The sequence below is a fragment of the Citrus sinensis genome, chromosome 2 (assembly GCF_022201045.2).
Source record: "Citrus sinensis cultivar Valencia sweet orange chromosome 2, DVS_A1.0, whole genome shotgun sequence".
In the NCBI taxonomy this organism is placed as follows: domain Eukaryota; kingdom Viridiplantae; phylum Streptophyta; class Magnoliopsida; order Sapindales; family Rutaceae; genus Citrus; species Citrus sinensis.
The window spans coordinates 32,893,591-32,910,439 of NC_068557.1; the positions used below are offsets into that span (position 1 = coordinate 32,893,591).

Below are 16,849 nucleotides of genomic sequence, written 5' to 3' on the forward strand. Positions count from 1 at the left end.
TTAAAAAAGATTAAAATTGAATGAAGCTTTTAACACCCGTTTAAATTTTAAATTTTAAATTTTATTTCCTTAAATACTCCTATATTAGTTTGTAAAATAGAAATTCATTTCTTTGGAATTAATCATTTTCCCATAAAATTTTAATCCTAATAGTCGATTTAAAAATACACAGAAGTCTTAAAATTTTAAATTATTTAATTCTTATTATATAATTTCTATCTCTTATTTTTAAAAAAATAATTTTTAATTAAAATTTAAAATATCAATATCAATTATGAAATAGAGTGGGTGTAAAAATTTATTAAAAGAATAATTTATTTAACTATTAAATTAAATTTCTGTTCAAAATAAAAATGAATAAATTTTTCTTTAGTTATTGAAGTAATTTCAATTAAAAAGGAATTTTATGAGAATTTTTGAGGAGTTTCAAAGGCCTGCTCCACTAAAATTTGGTAAAAAAAAAAAGGGAGTAATTGGATTAAAATTTTCTTTCATGCAATTCCATGCGGTTTGCAGCCATGTCGTTTATGATTTTATTTAGCTCCCTTTTTCCATTTTGTTTCTGCAATTGCTAAAGTGCAACTGGATTTACCGGTGATCAGCAGTCGTCGTCTTAGCTCTTAGAATTTTTTTTTTTTTAAAGGAAAAAAAAAAAAGAACAAAAAGCAGCAATATAAAGCAAAATTTACCCACCAGGCACCAGCAGCAATTATAATTTCCAACGAACCACTACAAACCTCTTAGTCAAAAAGCCTCTTCTAATCAAAGCAAAATGACAAGACAAAACAAAACGTTCTAGTAATTGAAGCAAAAGGAAAGTATTCCCATCTTCCCTAACCGTGAACCTCTGCACACAAAAACAAGAATCCACAAATTTTCCATAGATATGGAGAAAGACAAGTCCATCCTCAGCATAGAGTAACTTAATGTGGATCTTAATCTCAGGTATCGTCAACTTGCGAGTGGAACACAAAACTTGGAAATGTGGTTGTGATGTCTCTGCTCAAAACAAAGAACATAGATGTTATTTGCAAAAGCCCTGAAATATAAAGGCTTCTCTGGTTAATTAAAGGGAGGAGGAGAGAGATTTTGAGCCAATCAAACAAACATGAAATGTCAGCAACAAAACAATAGTTCAGATACCAGACATTTTACTGATATAAGCATCAAACCAACTCACTTGAGATATTGAAGAGTCATATTCTTCAAAAGGGATGGATGACGCAAAACTAGGTTACGCCACTCTTCCTTATCAATCTTCCCGTCATGTTTAGTATCCGCTTCCTCAAAGGTCTACATAAACCAAAAAGGTGACAACTACTGGGAAATATTCGATTGGATATCTGATCAGTGGATAATCATGTATCTCGTTAATCTGTAAAGTTAATAGAAAGCAACAACACACAAAATCTCAACATGCCTTCAGTATTTCTAAGCATTGGTCATATATGCAGCATAAACTTGTTACGTTCATCAGTTTTTATGCGGCATGAACAACCACAGTGACCTGACATCTGTTTCAAATTTCAACAATTAAAATTATCAGCTTGAATAACCACATTATTAGTCAATTACTGTCTTTCCTCTTTCCACAGTTTTCCAAGATCCTGTCTCTATTACACTCCGGGCTCTAAATGGAGCGTCAAAGACACCTCACTTATTTGTGTAATTACCATTGGATTTGAAAATTCACAATGATAATAATTTCCATATTCCATGATCCATGAACAATAATATCCCACAATATATGCAACATAAACTCGTTACATTCATCAGTTTCTATGCAGCTTGCACAACCACGGTGACCTAACATCTGTTTCAAATTTCAACAATTTAAAATTATCAGCTTGAATAACCACATTATTAGTCAATTACTGTCTTTCTTCTTTCCACAGTTTTCCGAGATCCTGTCTCTATTACTCTCCAGGCTCTAAATGGAGTGTCAAAGATACCTCACTTATTAGTGTAATTACAATTAGATTTGAAAGTTCACAATGATATTAATTTCCAAGATTCCATGATCCATGAACAATAATATCCCACACTTTCAAAGAATGTATCCATGAAAATAATGCAGCTGGTATCAGAATTAATTAATTGGACTAACTGCATGAATACACTTGTACCCTATTGCCAATAACATTAAGACCAGAAAGAATAACTAAATCAATTGGATTAGAGAAAGCACCTTGTCAATGATACTCTCGATCACATCATCTGAAAGATTCATGCCAGATTCAGTAAGTGTGGCTACTACCATTTGCTTTACCTACACAAAAAAATTTGTGATAAAAAGGAACTTCCAAAAAAACATGCCTGAAGAATATAGAGCCAAGATACTAAGGGAACAAACTAATGCAAAACATCATCTCAAAATTAAGACATTAAATTACTTCAAATATCATGCCTGGTGCTCTGGATATTGTAGCTGAATGTGAAGTATTAAGTCTTGCCACCTATGAGCCTCTACAGTGTACCTCACTCTACTCTTGCCATGGATCTTAAATATCTCATATCTACTTCAGTTTCCCCGATATATGTATGTGTATCTATAGTCCTTCTCTTATACAGGCATCCTCATTTTTTTTCATGCGGATATGCTATTAAACCACATGCCTTTATATTGAATTGAACACTCGGCAAAACCCATTGAGAAAATAATTTCCCCTAGTGAACACTTGAGAAAAGAAGCACGGGTTTCATGCTTTTCCTCCCCCTTTCTTCAAACTCAAACTGAGACCAGATAAATAGAAGCACTCTTTATGCATCAGAAACCTTATGCAAGAGATATTCCTTCTAGGTATTTGCTGGGATCATGCTCTTTGAAAAGTCACGGAGAACTGAGGAGCACTTGGTGGTGTTAAGAAACCTCAACTAGATTATCTTCGAAGTTTCTACATAACAGGAAAAAGCTTTCAAAGAAAAAGAATGTGCAACCCAATTCATCCAAATTAACTCTTTCTACTTAAGAGGTTTAAATAAGTGCTAAAGGTGGGAAAGTAGATAAACAGTATTAAAAGCACAAAGATACTTGTGCATCATCCACTCCCATTTTTGGTGTAGATCAATCTGCAGATAAAATACTATGCAAAATTACCTCCTGTCTCTCAATGAATCCTTGCTGTTTGAGATCATATAGCTGGAATGAAACTGCAACAAAGAATGCCCAAAGCTCATTAATTCATTTGGATCACCCTACTTTCACCAACAATAAAGACTTATAACATGGAGAAAAGTTAACAGCAAAGAAGCAAACTGACACGTTCAAGAGATAACTAAACAGAAGCATGTGAAATTTTTTCTACAAACTCACACTCAATCTTATCATCAATTGGAGAATTGGGGTGAAAGATAGAGAGAGCACACGCAAATTCTTCAAAATCTAGTATTCCATTGTGCTTGGTGTCAAACAAGTCAAATACCTAAAAGGATTGGAAAAGAAATTGGGTTATATACAGCAAAAAACTTCCTTACAATTGTGAATATATGTGCGCAAGCTTTTGCAAGTGATTTGGTGCCTATAGACTCAGAAACACATTATATGGTCAAGGGAAAAGGTGCATTAACAGCAGATAGACAATGAAACCCGAAGCTTCTATAGGTTTGACATATAGCAGGTGTACCCGATCTGCAAATAAGCTCTCTTTTTTGTTTGTCTTGAACAATGCCAACTGAAATTCTTCCTGTGACGTAATAATACATGGAAGAAAACAGATATAAAGAAGTACAATTAACGAAGATTTATAGCACACAGAACATTAACAAAAAGGCACAACTCAATAAAAGGAAATCATGGAATGATGTCAAGATAAAGAAACATCTATTTTCCATATTTCAAATGATCAGGTATAAAATAACTGCCCAAAAGAAAGAAACAATCAATCACCTTGTTTATCAGTCCATCATCAATCACAGCACTGCTGATCTTCTTAAAAAGTTCGTACAGAGCTTCAATTTCACTAACACTAACTGCATTATAGATATGGGAAGAAAAAAAGACCTGATTATTGTGCAAATATCTACTTTCCTAATGGAAATTTTTAGCACAAGGAACTAATCAGATAATCCAATTAAGACAGGTTTAGATAAAGGATGGAAAAAAAGAAAAAGGCATCTTTGTGTATTTTAAAATTTGAAAACTACCTCTATGGTCAAAAGTAAAAAAAGAAAAAAGAAGCAAGGAGGAAAAAAGGGAATAATTAAGCACATTCAGATTTAATGGGCCAAAAAAAAATGCATGACTTTCACACTGGCAATATCCTTTTTTCTTGGTTATGGTGAGGACAACGTAACATATAACAATTAATCATAGAAACTGTTAACGATGATATTATACTGCAAGTAAGAAGAATAATTAAGTCTAGGAAAACTTTGAGCAGAAAAGCTATGATCTATTTAATAAGTAGGGAAACTTTCCTACATATGTCCACCTTTAGTGAAAAGTGGCGTGCACATCTGGCCCTTCAGGAGATCCCATTTCTTTTATTGTTCCCCTAATATGGTTAGCTTGACTATAGAATCATAGCAATCAAATAGTTGATTCACGCAGAAATGAAATTGAATATTAGGAGTATAAAACTACAGGAACACTTTTATTCTTAATAAGATCAATAATTCCGAATTTAATTAGTGATGCATAATGGATAATTATTAAAAATGCTGACTTATTTGATAATGGAAGTCCAGGATCATTTGAGTCAATTCCTTAACTCATCCATGCCAGATCATGGTCTACTCAAGAGGTTATAAATAAGCTTTATTCTCCCTTATGGACTGGAATCATCAAAACAGTAAGTAGACAACATGATAGCAATTGATAAATCATTTCAAGTTGATGAGTCTGAAGTAATTCAGAGAATATTTTGTTGATCATTTGCTCACTCATTGAATGTTCCATACAGTCACACAGATTGGATTCTGGAGAAGAGTTTGGTTTATCTAACAAATGTCAAATTCTCTTGAAAGAGGATACATCTTCTATCAGTTCACATAATGATTTTTCACATCTAGAAGTAGAAAGTATGAAAATTAATGTTAACATACACACTGTCTCCCTTGCAAGAGCTTCTGGATCTTCCAGACCCCTGGGTTGCTTATACAAATCAGCGTCACAACAATTTACAACAACAACACAGAAATGCTTCAATCCGTCTAGGCACTGCACCATGATATTTTCCAGAAATCAAAACAATCCATACCTGTGTGCAAAGAAAACCTAACTTTTAACTATGAACAGTCTAATTGGCAAAAGGCATATACTGGCAACAAATTGAACAAAAAATTAACCTGCTTCCAGTCCAACAAATCCAAGTCATAATAGTGAGTGGTGAAGAAACAAGGGGGATTCTTAACGTAACGACAAGATTCAAGTTGATACAGTCAAGTTTCAGATTCACATGTTACAATAATTCCAGCATGCTTGAGAGAGCTTGGACACAAGTGACCCAAGAAATGGGAATAGTGTATGCAGGAATTAACACTGGATAGGCAGCAGTAATGATGGTTCAAGCAGAAGTGACCAACACCAATGGCAATAAACATATTGGATCATTCGTGGGATAAACTGAAACTAGTCGTGTATCTCTTAGTTTGATATAATAGATCAAATTAGCTCCACTAGTAACTGATTGAAAAGGGAAAAGAAAAGGAGTGGCAGAATATTACAATTTATGACAACCCCCAATACTGTAGGATCAGATATTTGCTTTGATTTTTCCGTTTCCTTGGCAATAAAGAAAGAATATTGTGCAACTTAGGAGATCAAGCAGTTCATGAACATGACTAAGAAATCCAATCTGTCCTTTGTCATGACATAAAAATACAGGACAAGAAAGAAACAAAGAATAAAGTGATACGATAGATGCCATGCTATTCAAATACCGTACATGCACACACACATTTATAACAAACTTAAATCCAGAAATGCAAATAAAAAGAATATGATGCATAAATTACTTCATTCATAGCAATTTGAATAGCATGCACCTATTACTTCATTCCTAAAATTTTTGAATATTTTACAATTCAGTAGTTCCATTATAAATCGATGATATAGTTCCCATTAATTATTAACCATTAATGCCTGACTGCTCCCCGCAGAACTAGGCAAAAGTTCAAGTTAACTATAGCATTTGGGGACAAACACATAAGAATCAGGGACAAGCATGATTTTAGAAACACCCACGTTATTGCATGAAGAATAAGAGAATTCAAAATCCAATCTTAATTATACGATTCAGTAAGAAAATCCAGTAAATTTTAACATGGAGCGAAAAGCGCAGAGAAAGAAACAAAAACTGCGGGTTACAAATATCAACTGATCACTGCAATACTACATTGCATAATAGGATTATTTCCTTTTTTTTATAAAAAAAATAATGAAAACCTAACTTTTAACATTCGATAATGCCAATGCGATCAGTTTTAAATCAGAATTGAGACGTAAACCATTTAATATAAGAGATTTATCCCCAACCCAGTATTGATAAAACAAAATCTATAACGAAAACAGAAAAGAAAAAGATTGAGGCTTTTAACCAAATATAGACGCAAATTTCCACAGACAAAAAGGAAGAAAATCATAGGAACTATAGAAATAAACAACGACAAAGAGGATGTACCTTTTAGAAAACCCAGAGAGAGGAAAAGAGAAAGAGAAGGCTTGGCGAAGATGAGAGGAAGTCGAGATTCTCAGACATGTCTCACTGTTTTTTTTTAATTTTTTTTAAAAAAGCGTTAATTGTTTGTTTATTATCGAGGTATGGGTAGGTTTTATTTCCTTAAGCAAGTTAATGATTGTGATTGTTTAAGGTAAACTAAAATGGAAAAAAAAAATCGAATTAAGTGATAATAATGGTTTGCTGAGGCTGGCTGTAGAGGTAGAAGAGGAAGAAAATGGGATAGAGGCGAGGCGCGAAGGCAGTTTTGGCAATGAGAAACGGCCAGCCATCGCAGTCCCAGCTAAAAATAGAAGGCAGACCCATTTCTGATTCTGACAACGAAACATATATTTTACACACGTGGCTGTCGCTTGCTCCTTTTATATTTCTCTCTCACGTGTTGAGAGGACAACCTCACCACAATCAGCTTTGCAATTGCAGCTGCCTGTACTAGCGACTACTACTGACAAATTCATATATATATTATATATATATATATATAAGGCAGCAAGCTATTTCCTTCTTCCTTCTTTCTTTCACGATTCGCAGTTCGTCGGTCTTGACAAAATTCAGGCAAAAAGTTTTGAGTGTGATTATCTTCCATTGCTTATAGCAAGCTTATTGTAAGATGTTGTCTTGTATTTCCGAATTCAATGAAGAAATAATATATTCGAATTTCGTTATGAATAGTTCGTTTGGGAGTGTGATTTTGGGAGTGGGATGAGATAGTTGAACTTCAGTTACTAAAATATTTAGTAGTACTTATAATTGGATTTTGATAATTTAATAAATTTTTTTTTCTAAACTTCTACTCCACAATTATATATTTTATTCTATAATAACTACAACTCAAAAACTATAATACCTCACCCCAAACATATTTAAACATGTCATTTTATAATTTTTAATGAACAACAAAACTAACAGCGGTTGTATAATTAATTTAATAGACTGTCTAAATTATATTGGTTAACAAAATCATAAAGCATTAATTCTTATTGGAAAAAAAAGAAAAAGAAGACAGTAGCTGCAAAGTGATTAAGAGAACAGCTATACATCATCATCTGTCTCCCCCTTTGTGCTCTAACTTACTTGTTCTTTGTATTACCTTTTTCTTTGGAAAATCAAACTGTCCCTTCTTTGACTCGACTCCTTCAGTAACAGTGATAGTGCCTCCCCTCTCCAAATTTCTTTCTGGTTCTACCAGTTGCAACTTTTTATCGGATCTCTTCAGGCTTGTCTCTGGAATTGTAGTCTTTCTTGTGCCTTTTACCCTTTCTAGTGAACCCAAATCCAATTTTAGCTTACTAATATCATGTTCAGTAAAAGGTGTCTGCTTTCTTCTGGAAACTAATTCCTGAGGCTGAGGAGCTGCCCTGGAACCGCTCTCTTGTTCAAAGAAGAGGAGTTGCACCACTGTTCTCAATGGTAAACGCTCGTTTTTTACAGCGTGGGCACGTACTTCTGGGGACAACTTTTGGCAGTCTAGAATCCGGCAGAGGCGCTTCCTTTCTGTCTTGCTCAACTCAGGATGCTCCTGATGATTACCAATCAATCAAAGCCTTCTTAGTATTGTATTATACATTGGTGCACAACAATAGCAATTAATTATTAATTGGTTATATAATTAACTATATATATATATATATTGTTTCATTTTGATACGTACCTTAAGATATATGTTGATGAATTTGTATAGGTCATCATGCTTTCCCCTGGCAATAGCAGGCAACGTTTCGGCTAGAGACACTAGTTTCATCACGGGCATGTTAATATCCCTTGCAACGACTTGAAGATAAGAATCAATTATCTTTGCCACTTTCCTAATGGAACTCATCAAAAACTGGTTGTTGCACTCAGCAGGTGTGGTTCCAGGGGATTGCCTTCTCCAGAGCACCAAGTAACTTTCCAAGACCGTCATAACCAAGTCAATATCATAAATATACTGATGATGATTATCTGAGGGCGAATGTGAAGGGAGCAGCAAATCACCATCTGTTGCCTCCTCAAATTGGATACTAGCTCTTCTTCTCAGCTCTGTCTTTGTCACTGGAGAGACTCCTCCTAGATAAATAGCAGTACTAAGTAGCCTAAGCAAGAACCCAACTGAAACTGATCCTCTATCAGATGGAATCATGCTCACAATTGTTTCAAGAATCCGTCGATTCTTTCCCACAGATATTGCATCTGTCTGAGTCTGAGACCCTGAAGAACTCTCCGTGGATCTAGTCTTTGTCTTTGTAATGTCGGGTAGCCAACGACAGGCATATACGTGCAGAGCTTCGCCAATAAGTTGGGGTGGCAGCATGTATGTTGATCTAACAGCAGTAACAATACAGCGGAAAAGTTCAATATCAAGTTCTGATATGTCCTCCGTCCACCAGTCCTTTGGTGCAATTTGGTGGCGTTTTTGTGTGTAACCCGGTCTAGTATAAGTATAGGACCAAGAGACCTGCACAACACAACGCAACACAACAGAAAGACATGATTATTATTATTATATTTGCTTGAATTAATTTAGTGCACAATCAACACACACATATACATACAAATTAATTTTTTAAACCTTGGAGATGGGTGTGAGGATTTTCTCGACAATAGAATCGATGCACCTCCTAATGATTCCAAGATTCTCTGACCACTCAGATAACTTATTTGTTGTCTTTAGTGTAACAATCGAGTCCTTCCAGCCCTCAAGAATGCATGAATGGAAGAAAGACTCCAGTTTAAGAATAAAATTTCCCTTCTCAACAGATTCTGCCATTCGAAGAAATTTTGCGGCACAAAACGCTGGTACAAAGTTATGAGCACTGAGATTGATGGTTATTCCATAGCAAAACTTAGCACACAATTCAAAAGCATCTTCTCCTCCAGGAATATCGTGAAGCTCTATTGTGACACTGTCGGAATCTTCAGGATCAGAGCAAAGCCGTTGTAGAAGGCCACACTTCGGAAGAAGCGGAAACTGCAGCTAAAAATAGCACAATTAAAAATGGTCTTTTAGGTTATCTTTTGACATGTTCTGTTCTTAGCTGTAATATCCAAACACTTCAATTAAGGTCCTAAATCTTACTGGGAACATGCCTAAAATTGTACAATTACAAGTTGCATGCATCAACATACAACATAAATATATATTTAAGGTGTGATTATCTTTTGATTTTCAGAGGCAAAATGATTTTCATACCTTATGCAGAAGATACCTAATGTTGTTAACTTGTATTACAAGATCACTAGGTGCATCTGAGATCACGGTCCTGCATATCCAATTACTTGATTAACCATATGTTGGGTGCATGCTTACGTCAGTCTTGAGAATAAATAAATGAAAAAGAAAATAGTTTTCTACCTGGTAGCCTCCTCTGTATAGAAGGTGTCTGGCTTCGTCCCAAGTTTCATAAACTTCATTTTCGCTTCCTTTAATCAAAAGGTCATGAAAGTATTTTACTTGATGACAGTTGAACATACCGGCACAAGATTTTATCTGAGAGAAGAAACACACTTTGAAGAAAATCAATAAGAATGGAGAAACGGAGGTAATCATAAACTAAAAATTCTGCAACAGCACGGTAGCCATGCTGCCCGAATGCTAAATTTGATCTACAAGGAGAAGAGGAAGCAACTAGGGAAGAAAGATCCAGGGCTCTAGCTCAAGTTTCCAATGGTTAGATAAAATTGGGAAGGTGCTAACTTACCGTTTATCTAACAAAGGGCCTCGTCATCTTCATTATTCCTATTCCTCCTGTAACCTGCAAAAGAACAGAGGGATTGCTGGAAGTCTTTCAAATTAAAAGAAGTAGGCAGCCGTTTTCCTGCGCTTTGCTATAAGCCATTCAAATTTTCCTGAAGTATCTTTGGCAGCTCCATTAAATTAGTTAATTAAGTAGTTGAAGGTCATTAATTGAATGTGCAAACAAGTCGAGCCAAAATTTTGACACATGTTAGTAGAAGAAAATGTAATTAACTGACTGAAACAACCTGAAGACCATGTGCTGTCTTGAATGATTTAAAGTTTTTGTACGTAAATCTTTATGTGGGTGAAAGGGATTACCTGGCTCAATAATTTCTTCAGAATTAAATGGCAATATTTTGCCTTCCCAAATGCCAATGGTAGTCATCTTAGAAAGTTGGCAACATTAAAGCCAAATTGGATATGCTGGTTCACAATTCCATCAAGCTATCAAATATCGAAGCACGTACGCCTGGAAAAAAAACAATTAACTTATTTCACTATCACTTCTCATCAGGTGGGTGCAAAACCAATAACATGTATTTCCCACCTTTAATTTGTCTTTCATGGCAACATAATTTGAAGAAAAGGAGTATACGAACAAGTATGTGCAGAGATCAACACCAGATTAATTGATTGAAAACTTACCAAGTTAATTGGACTGTGCTTTCAATTGATGGAGAACAATAACCACGAAGAGAAGCTCTCAAGTCGGCTCCTTGGAGTTTTTTCTTCCAAACCGAAAAAGTGAAACAGACCAACTTAAAATAACAGTTCGCTTTACTCTATCCCGACACTTTGCTTTAAAATATGTCGACACCATGAATATGATAAGATAATCAATGAGAAAATGCGTGATGCTGAATTATGTCAGCTTTAATCCTCTAGATTAATTTGCAATTTATATATAGCCTTTAAACTTTAACCATAGGAAGGAAGGATGTATGGAGGCATGTATTGAGTTACTTATGTTAGCAAGCATTCTTTGTTGAGATTGATAAAGTAAACAAGCCTTTCCCACAAGTAGAAGTAGAAATGTTTTATTAATACTAAGCCTTTAAGTTGAGGAATCGTTAATTGTTATATCTTAAAAATTAAGATAATTCGATTTATTTCGTAAACATTAATTGTTATATCCTAGCAATTAAATTAATTTAATTTTTATATTTATATAATGAAAAATCTATAAAATTTCTTATTATTTCTATTAAAATTATTATTTAAAAATCATACTTATTATACATTAATTTTTATTTTTATAATTATAATTATAATTTTTTTAATAGTAAGTACAGCACCACAAATAAAATAACCCTGAATTAATTTGATGTCATCCTCATCCATATATAATTATATATCCTCCTGGAATTTTATAGTGAAGATTCTCTTTTAATGCTCTAGACAGAATCTATATATCTGCCGCAGTCAGCGCAATATACCTCTATATATGTGTATGTATATGATATATATATATATATATATAAAGCAAATAGCTTTTCGTTTTTTTTAATTTATTTTTGAGCTGAAAACAAAAACTAGTAGTCAAGGATATTTCTTTCAATCAAATCAACCACCTATCCCTTCCTTCCCACATACTAATAGAATTACCACAATCGGCATCATGATCATCCGCTAATAATATATATATAACAATATTCCAAGTAGCTTGAAACAAATTAATTAATTAATTAATGTCATAAAAAAAGAATTAATTAATTAATGGAAATTGACCTTTATTACCTCATGCCCTACTCCATTCAGCACTTGAGATGTTTTTTGCTTCCAAGCAAGCTACAGCACCAAATATATATGTCTATGAAGCCACAAAGTATTATATATAGCCTCTGCAACTCTCTAGTGAGTACAGAGCAGTGACTGCTCAGAAACAAGCTAGCATTGATATAGGCATCAACGTATAGCTGAACATTTATGAGACGAAAATATGCAACCTGCTGGACAAAAAGGATATCTTGATTGTTTCATGCATGTAATCCTAGAGAGAGAAGAGCTTATGATGATATGACTTATATGAGTATTTGTCTGCCGCTAAACACAAGAACTGCTCACCACCAGGACGTTTGGAAAGAAAGAGCAGAGAGAAGGAAAGAGAAGAGAAGAGAAGAGAAGAGAAGAGAGAGGATTTGATGAGGAGAGAAGAAAGTGGTGGTTGGTCACTTGGTTGGGATTAGTCAACTTGGCAACTTGCTAATGTATCAAAATTATAGCATATCATGATAAACTGCTTTGATTAATAGTAATAGAGACTGACTATAGAAAAAGCAAAGCTGGCGCATTATTATTATTAATGAAATCGGTATGCCTCCCACCCCACAACTTGACATTGGTGCTCTATGATTGACTTAATTTCATTAAAAGCATGCAATGCAGCAAATGCAATCGAAAGTATATATGTTAGTTTCTAGCTACACTGCTCCTAATTTCTGAAAGAAGCTTGATAAGTAGGTCCATCTTAGAAAGATGAAAAGATCCCCGGTGCAATTTCTTTTCATCATTTTTACCCCCACTATCCAGGTATACTCTTCTTCATTGGCTTTCCCCTGATTTTATGTCGGCCACGTGTCTTGTCCTGTACCGTTGCTTCATCTGATGGCATATTTATCAATCAAATTTAAATTGTTGGTTGTTTTGGTGGCCAAACATAGACAAACCCCACACTGTCCTGGTCAATTCGATTGTAAAATTTCATGCGTGCACAGTGTTCGGCGATTGACCGAGTGATAGAATTTAACGTAATTCAAAAAAAAAAAAAAAAAAAATTCATGCGTGCATTAGGAGTGTAGCTCTCTTTGTGCATTTCCACGTGTGGTGCGTGCCTGATAATTTGATACCATCACCATAACCATCCATCCACGGCACCCTTTTGATTTGGGTCCCCATTTGCATGCATTCTTATTTTCTATATGATATTATTTCATGAGGTCCCCCTCCCATCACTTTAATCCTTTCGTGAATTTGAAATTGATGTGTTAATAACATCAGATTTAATATATGATACGGCAAAATAAATTATATTAGAATGTTTATTTTTTATTTATTTTTTTTAGATAATGTTTAAAAATTCACTTGTTGTAAAATTTAATATATACCAATTATATATATATATATATATATATATGATGCATCATCAGCAAGCCATTTAATATTATTTGTTCGTTTGTTAATTGATGTTAAATAATCTATGCCAGTTAGGGCCCGTTTTGGATTGTTTTTAGGAGGTTTATAAGTGATTTTGAAAATTTAAAAGATAATTTTAGTGTTTGGTAAAAAAAAAAAATCAAAATTACTTTTGTCAAAATTAGCCTCTCCTACAGCTGAATTTGAAAATTAGGGAATGAGTAGTTTTTAGATTCTGAGTTTGAGGATTAATTTTATCTTTTAATACAATTCCATAAATATCCTTAAAATTATTACCTAAACCCAAAATTATCATTATTCAAATTGGAAACAAAATCGATAGTTTAATAAATTTTTATTATAATTCATCAATATAAATTTATTAATATCAATTTATTGGTCGACTTATTATTACATTTGTTTCAAAAAATTATAAATTTAATTATCAATTGTTTTAGGATAAAAAATAAAATAAAATCAATATACTATAAATTTTCTTTTTAGTAAAAATTATTATAATACACAATCAAAAATATTATAAGTACATATTTTTATATGTATAAGTAAATTTTATCCTACATTATGTACATTTTAGTCATTTATTTTCTCTCAGCAGTTTAACAGTAAAATTTACCAAATGTCCATAATTACTTTCAAAACTCACAGTATTTCTGAAAATAAAATTTATCAAACACTTAACTGATTCTCTTCATAACTGATTAATTTTACAGCACATTTAATAACAATTATTTTAAAAATGACTGCATTCCTAAACTGACACTCAGCATATTTAACTTTACAATTGGTGCAGCCGACCTAGCTAACGCATATATCTCCCAATTCTACCGTGAGTGAGAAGTCGGTGTCGATGGCTATGATGACGATCATGATCATCATCATAGTTATAATTATTGTTAATAACTTTTTAGTTTCTAATTAGATTTTGTTATCATTATGTTTATATGTTGTAGCTAACGGATCTTTGAGAAAAGGCTGGCTAACCATGTGCCCGTTGCCCGGTCTTCATTTACTAGCTCGTTGACTATATTAGTCGTTGATCGTTAATTCACTCAATAGTCGAAGTATAATACTAATAATATAATGTCCAAATTACCAACCTGCATGGCTGCATATGTATAATATTATTCCCAGTCAGTCCGCCCCACCCCCACCTCATCCGTACTTAAAAGGAGCGTCGTTAAACACCTACAGTGTAGAGACACTTTGATTAATTTGCTGTTAGTTGTCATGATTTTATCTTATGGAATTGGCTGCAGATTCGGTGTTTTATTTCTCAATATGCTAATGGTTTTCCTGATTATAGATTTCATTGAATTTGTTTTGACCTTTTGACTTTCATTTATCTTTTCTGATTTTTTTATGGCTTTTTTTTTTTTTTTTTTTTTTTTTGAGGAATAAGGCTTATATGTCCTTGTTTTACATAGATTTCGTTCTTTTTATTTAAATAACGTTTCCTTACTTCGCCGATGTTTCAAATAAAAGAATAGCATTTTATATAAACATCCTATGTAGTGTTTTTTTGTTATACTTTGACAAAGGCATCTGTATGCTTTTTATACATATAAATTATTTCTTTTTTTTTTTTAAAAAAAAAATAGCATATGTGTAATCAAAGACGTACTTAATATAAATGTGACATAGTTTAAAAATTATAGCTGTTGTTGTCGGAAAAATTAAATAATATTAATTGTTTTTTTTTTTTATATCAATATGTGATAAAATCGATTAACTGCCGAACCATTATTTACCAAACATTTAAGGCCAAACAAGGCCTAACTGGCTAAGAATTGTGTATTAATAATACAAGCGCTGGCTATGTCGCTTGTATGCTGTAACTCATGCATTATATTTATTTTATATGGCGACCCCACTCGTCCTCTTCATCATCAACTAAAGCAGTTGCAAGAAAAGTCCTGAAAACTCGATTAATTTGATGAAAATGAGGCAAGTTGTGTATGGGTCAAAAAGCTAACATTAATGTCATAGAGGCCATAATTAATAATGGCAAAGCATGGCATTATATGCGCAAGTTATGTCAACCTAGGTTAGACATAGGCAACAAGGCGTATCTCCAAATTGGGAATAGTCAATCCCCACTCTCCAAATATGCTGCAATGGGAAGCACGAGGGGCCTACTAGGAAGCCTAAGAGTCTTTGATATTTTCTCTGTTTGGGCAGTCTTTTTTAGTTGGTGCCATCTCATTTGCCTATCATCTCTCACTCTGAATGAGTCAATGTCACAATTTGCTTTTGCTTGCAATTTGGATGGATCCCACTTCCATATCCCATTCTTATTTCCACCATGTTCTTGTATTGTATTTTTGCTTGTACATATGTAATTACCCCTCACAAGGCCCAACTTTTGGTTCAAGAATCATTGACAAAATAAAAAGAGACATTGTGAGGATTCTTCTTATCCTATGTTTACTCGTGAGATTGATAAATTAACATTTAAAATCAGAATAATTCACGGGGTTTACTTATTAAAATAGAAGTATCTTACCTAAATTTCATAATTTTATTTTTGTCTTCAATTAAAATATTGTTATTGTTGTTATTATTCTTGTGATTGTTCATAGTAATAATAATAATGATGATGATGATGATAGAAATCTGTGTTAACAAAAGATTTCCACTGATTATTTTCAATATGAGACGAGCCAATAATCCATTTTAGTATCTTATTGAACGAAATGGTGATATTCTCATCCATTCAATCTACGAGTTCGAACTATAGTAAATTCTTCTATGAAACTGTATGATTCTCCTAATCTAAATCAAGCAGATTATTATAATTATTGTTAAAATTATTATTATTATTATTATTATTTTCATTATTCTTATTATTTGTTTGGAGGAAAAAATGGATGCAAGCATAGACCAGTAGCCTGGTGACACGTTGCAGGAGGAGTCAACCAAATGGAGTTATCTAGTTTGACCAAAACGAGAGGATAGCTCGCAAAAAAACTGGGAGTTGAGCTCCTTAAAAGGGAGGGCAATGTCGATAAAATATGCAATACTAAAGGGTGTTATTGAAAACTAATTTAGTGGAAGGAGCCTTTGTGAGCATTAATAAAATAAAGGGATATTATCATTTGTATATCCTATAGATGCTCTGTTATTAAAAATACTACAACATTTTGGGGATGTATCAATCGTCCACCCTAAATTGACAAAAGCTATATGTCGACCACCAAACCGTTAGCTACCGTTTGAAAGTTAACGGAATTATAGCGAATTGACAAATTTACCCTTAAAAAGTATCACTTGTATACCCTTAAATTCTTTTATTATCACTTGTATA

At 33.4% G+C, this 16,849-nt stretch overlaps 2 protein-coding genes across 8 annotated transcripts; both read right to left on the reverse strand.

Moving 5' to 3' along the window:
• Window positions 1-674: 674 nt before the first annotated feature.
• LOC102622316 (calcineurin B-like protein 3) lies at window positions 675-6,960 on the reverse strand. Of its 4 annotated transcripts, none has more exons than XM_025095493.2 (9): window positions 6,621-6,960; window positions 5,044-5,198; window positions 3,887-3,969; window positions 3,624-3,683; window positions 3,314-3,422; window positions 3,098-3,150; window positions 2,189-2,269; window positions 1,181-1,343; window positions 675-999 (listed from the first exon to the last, which is right to left on the reverse strand). In XM_025095493.2, exons 2-8 carry the CDS (start codon window positions 5,165-5,167, stop codon window positions 1,230-1,232), a joined length of 624 nt encoding a protein of 207 aa, XP_024951261.2. In that variant the 5' UTR covers window positions 5,168-5,198; window positions 6,621-6,960; the 3' UTR covers window positions 675-999; window positions 1,181-1,229. The 4 variants fall into 4 exon arrangements, with proteins under 4 accessions (XP_024951261.2, XP_006467219.2, XP_006467220.2 ...); XM_006467156.4 differs by having other exon boundaries at window positions 1,181-1,293; window positions 6,621-6,943; XM_006467157.4 differs by lacking the exon at window positions 6,621-6,960 and adding an exon at window positions 5,287-6,563 and having other exon boundaries at window positions 1,181-1,293.
• Window positions 6,961-7,537: 577 nt separating this feature from the next.
• LOC102621608 (BTB/POZ domain-containing protein At5g47800) lies at window positions 7,538-12,687 on the reverse strand. Of its 4 annotated transcripts, XM_006467153.4 has the most exons (9): window positions 12,130-12,687; window positions 11,038-11,120; window positions 10,711-10,861; window positions 10,355-10,408; window positions 10,009-10,143; window positions 9,847-9,916; window positions 9,226-9,630; window positions 8,329-9,111; window positions 7,538-8,196 (listed from the first exon to the last, which is right to left on the reverse strand). In XM_006467153.4, exons 5-9 carry the CDS (start codon window positions 10,065-10,067, stop codon window positions 7,720-7,722), a joined length of 1,794 nt encoding a protein of 597 aa, XP_006467216.2. In that variant the 5' UTR covers window positions 10,068-10,143; window positions 10,355-10,408; window positions 10,711-10,861; window positions 11,038-11,120; window positions 12,130-12,687; the 3' UTR covers window positions 7,538-7,719. The 4 variants fall into 4 exon arrangements, with proteins under 4 accessions (XP_006467216.2, XP_006467217.2, XP_052290778.1 ...); XM_006467154.4 differs by lacking the exon at window positions 12,130-12,687 and having other exon boundaries at window positions 10,009-10,160; window positions 11,038-11,439; XM_052434818.1 differs by lacking the exon at window positions 12,130-12,687 and having other exon boundaries at window positions 11,038-11,438.
• Window positions 12,688-16,849: the final 4,162 nt, after the last annotated feature.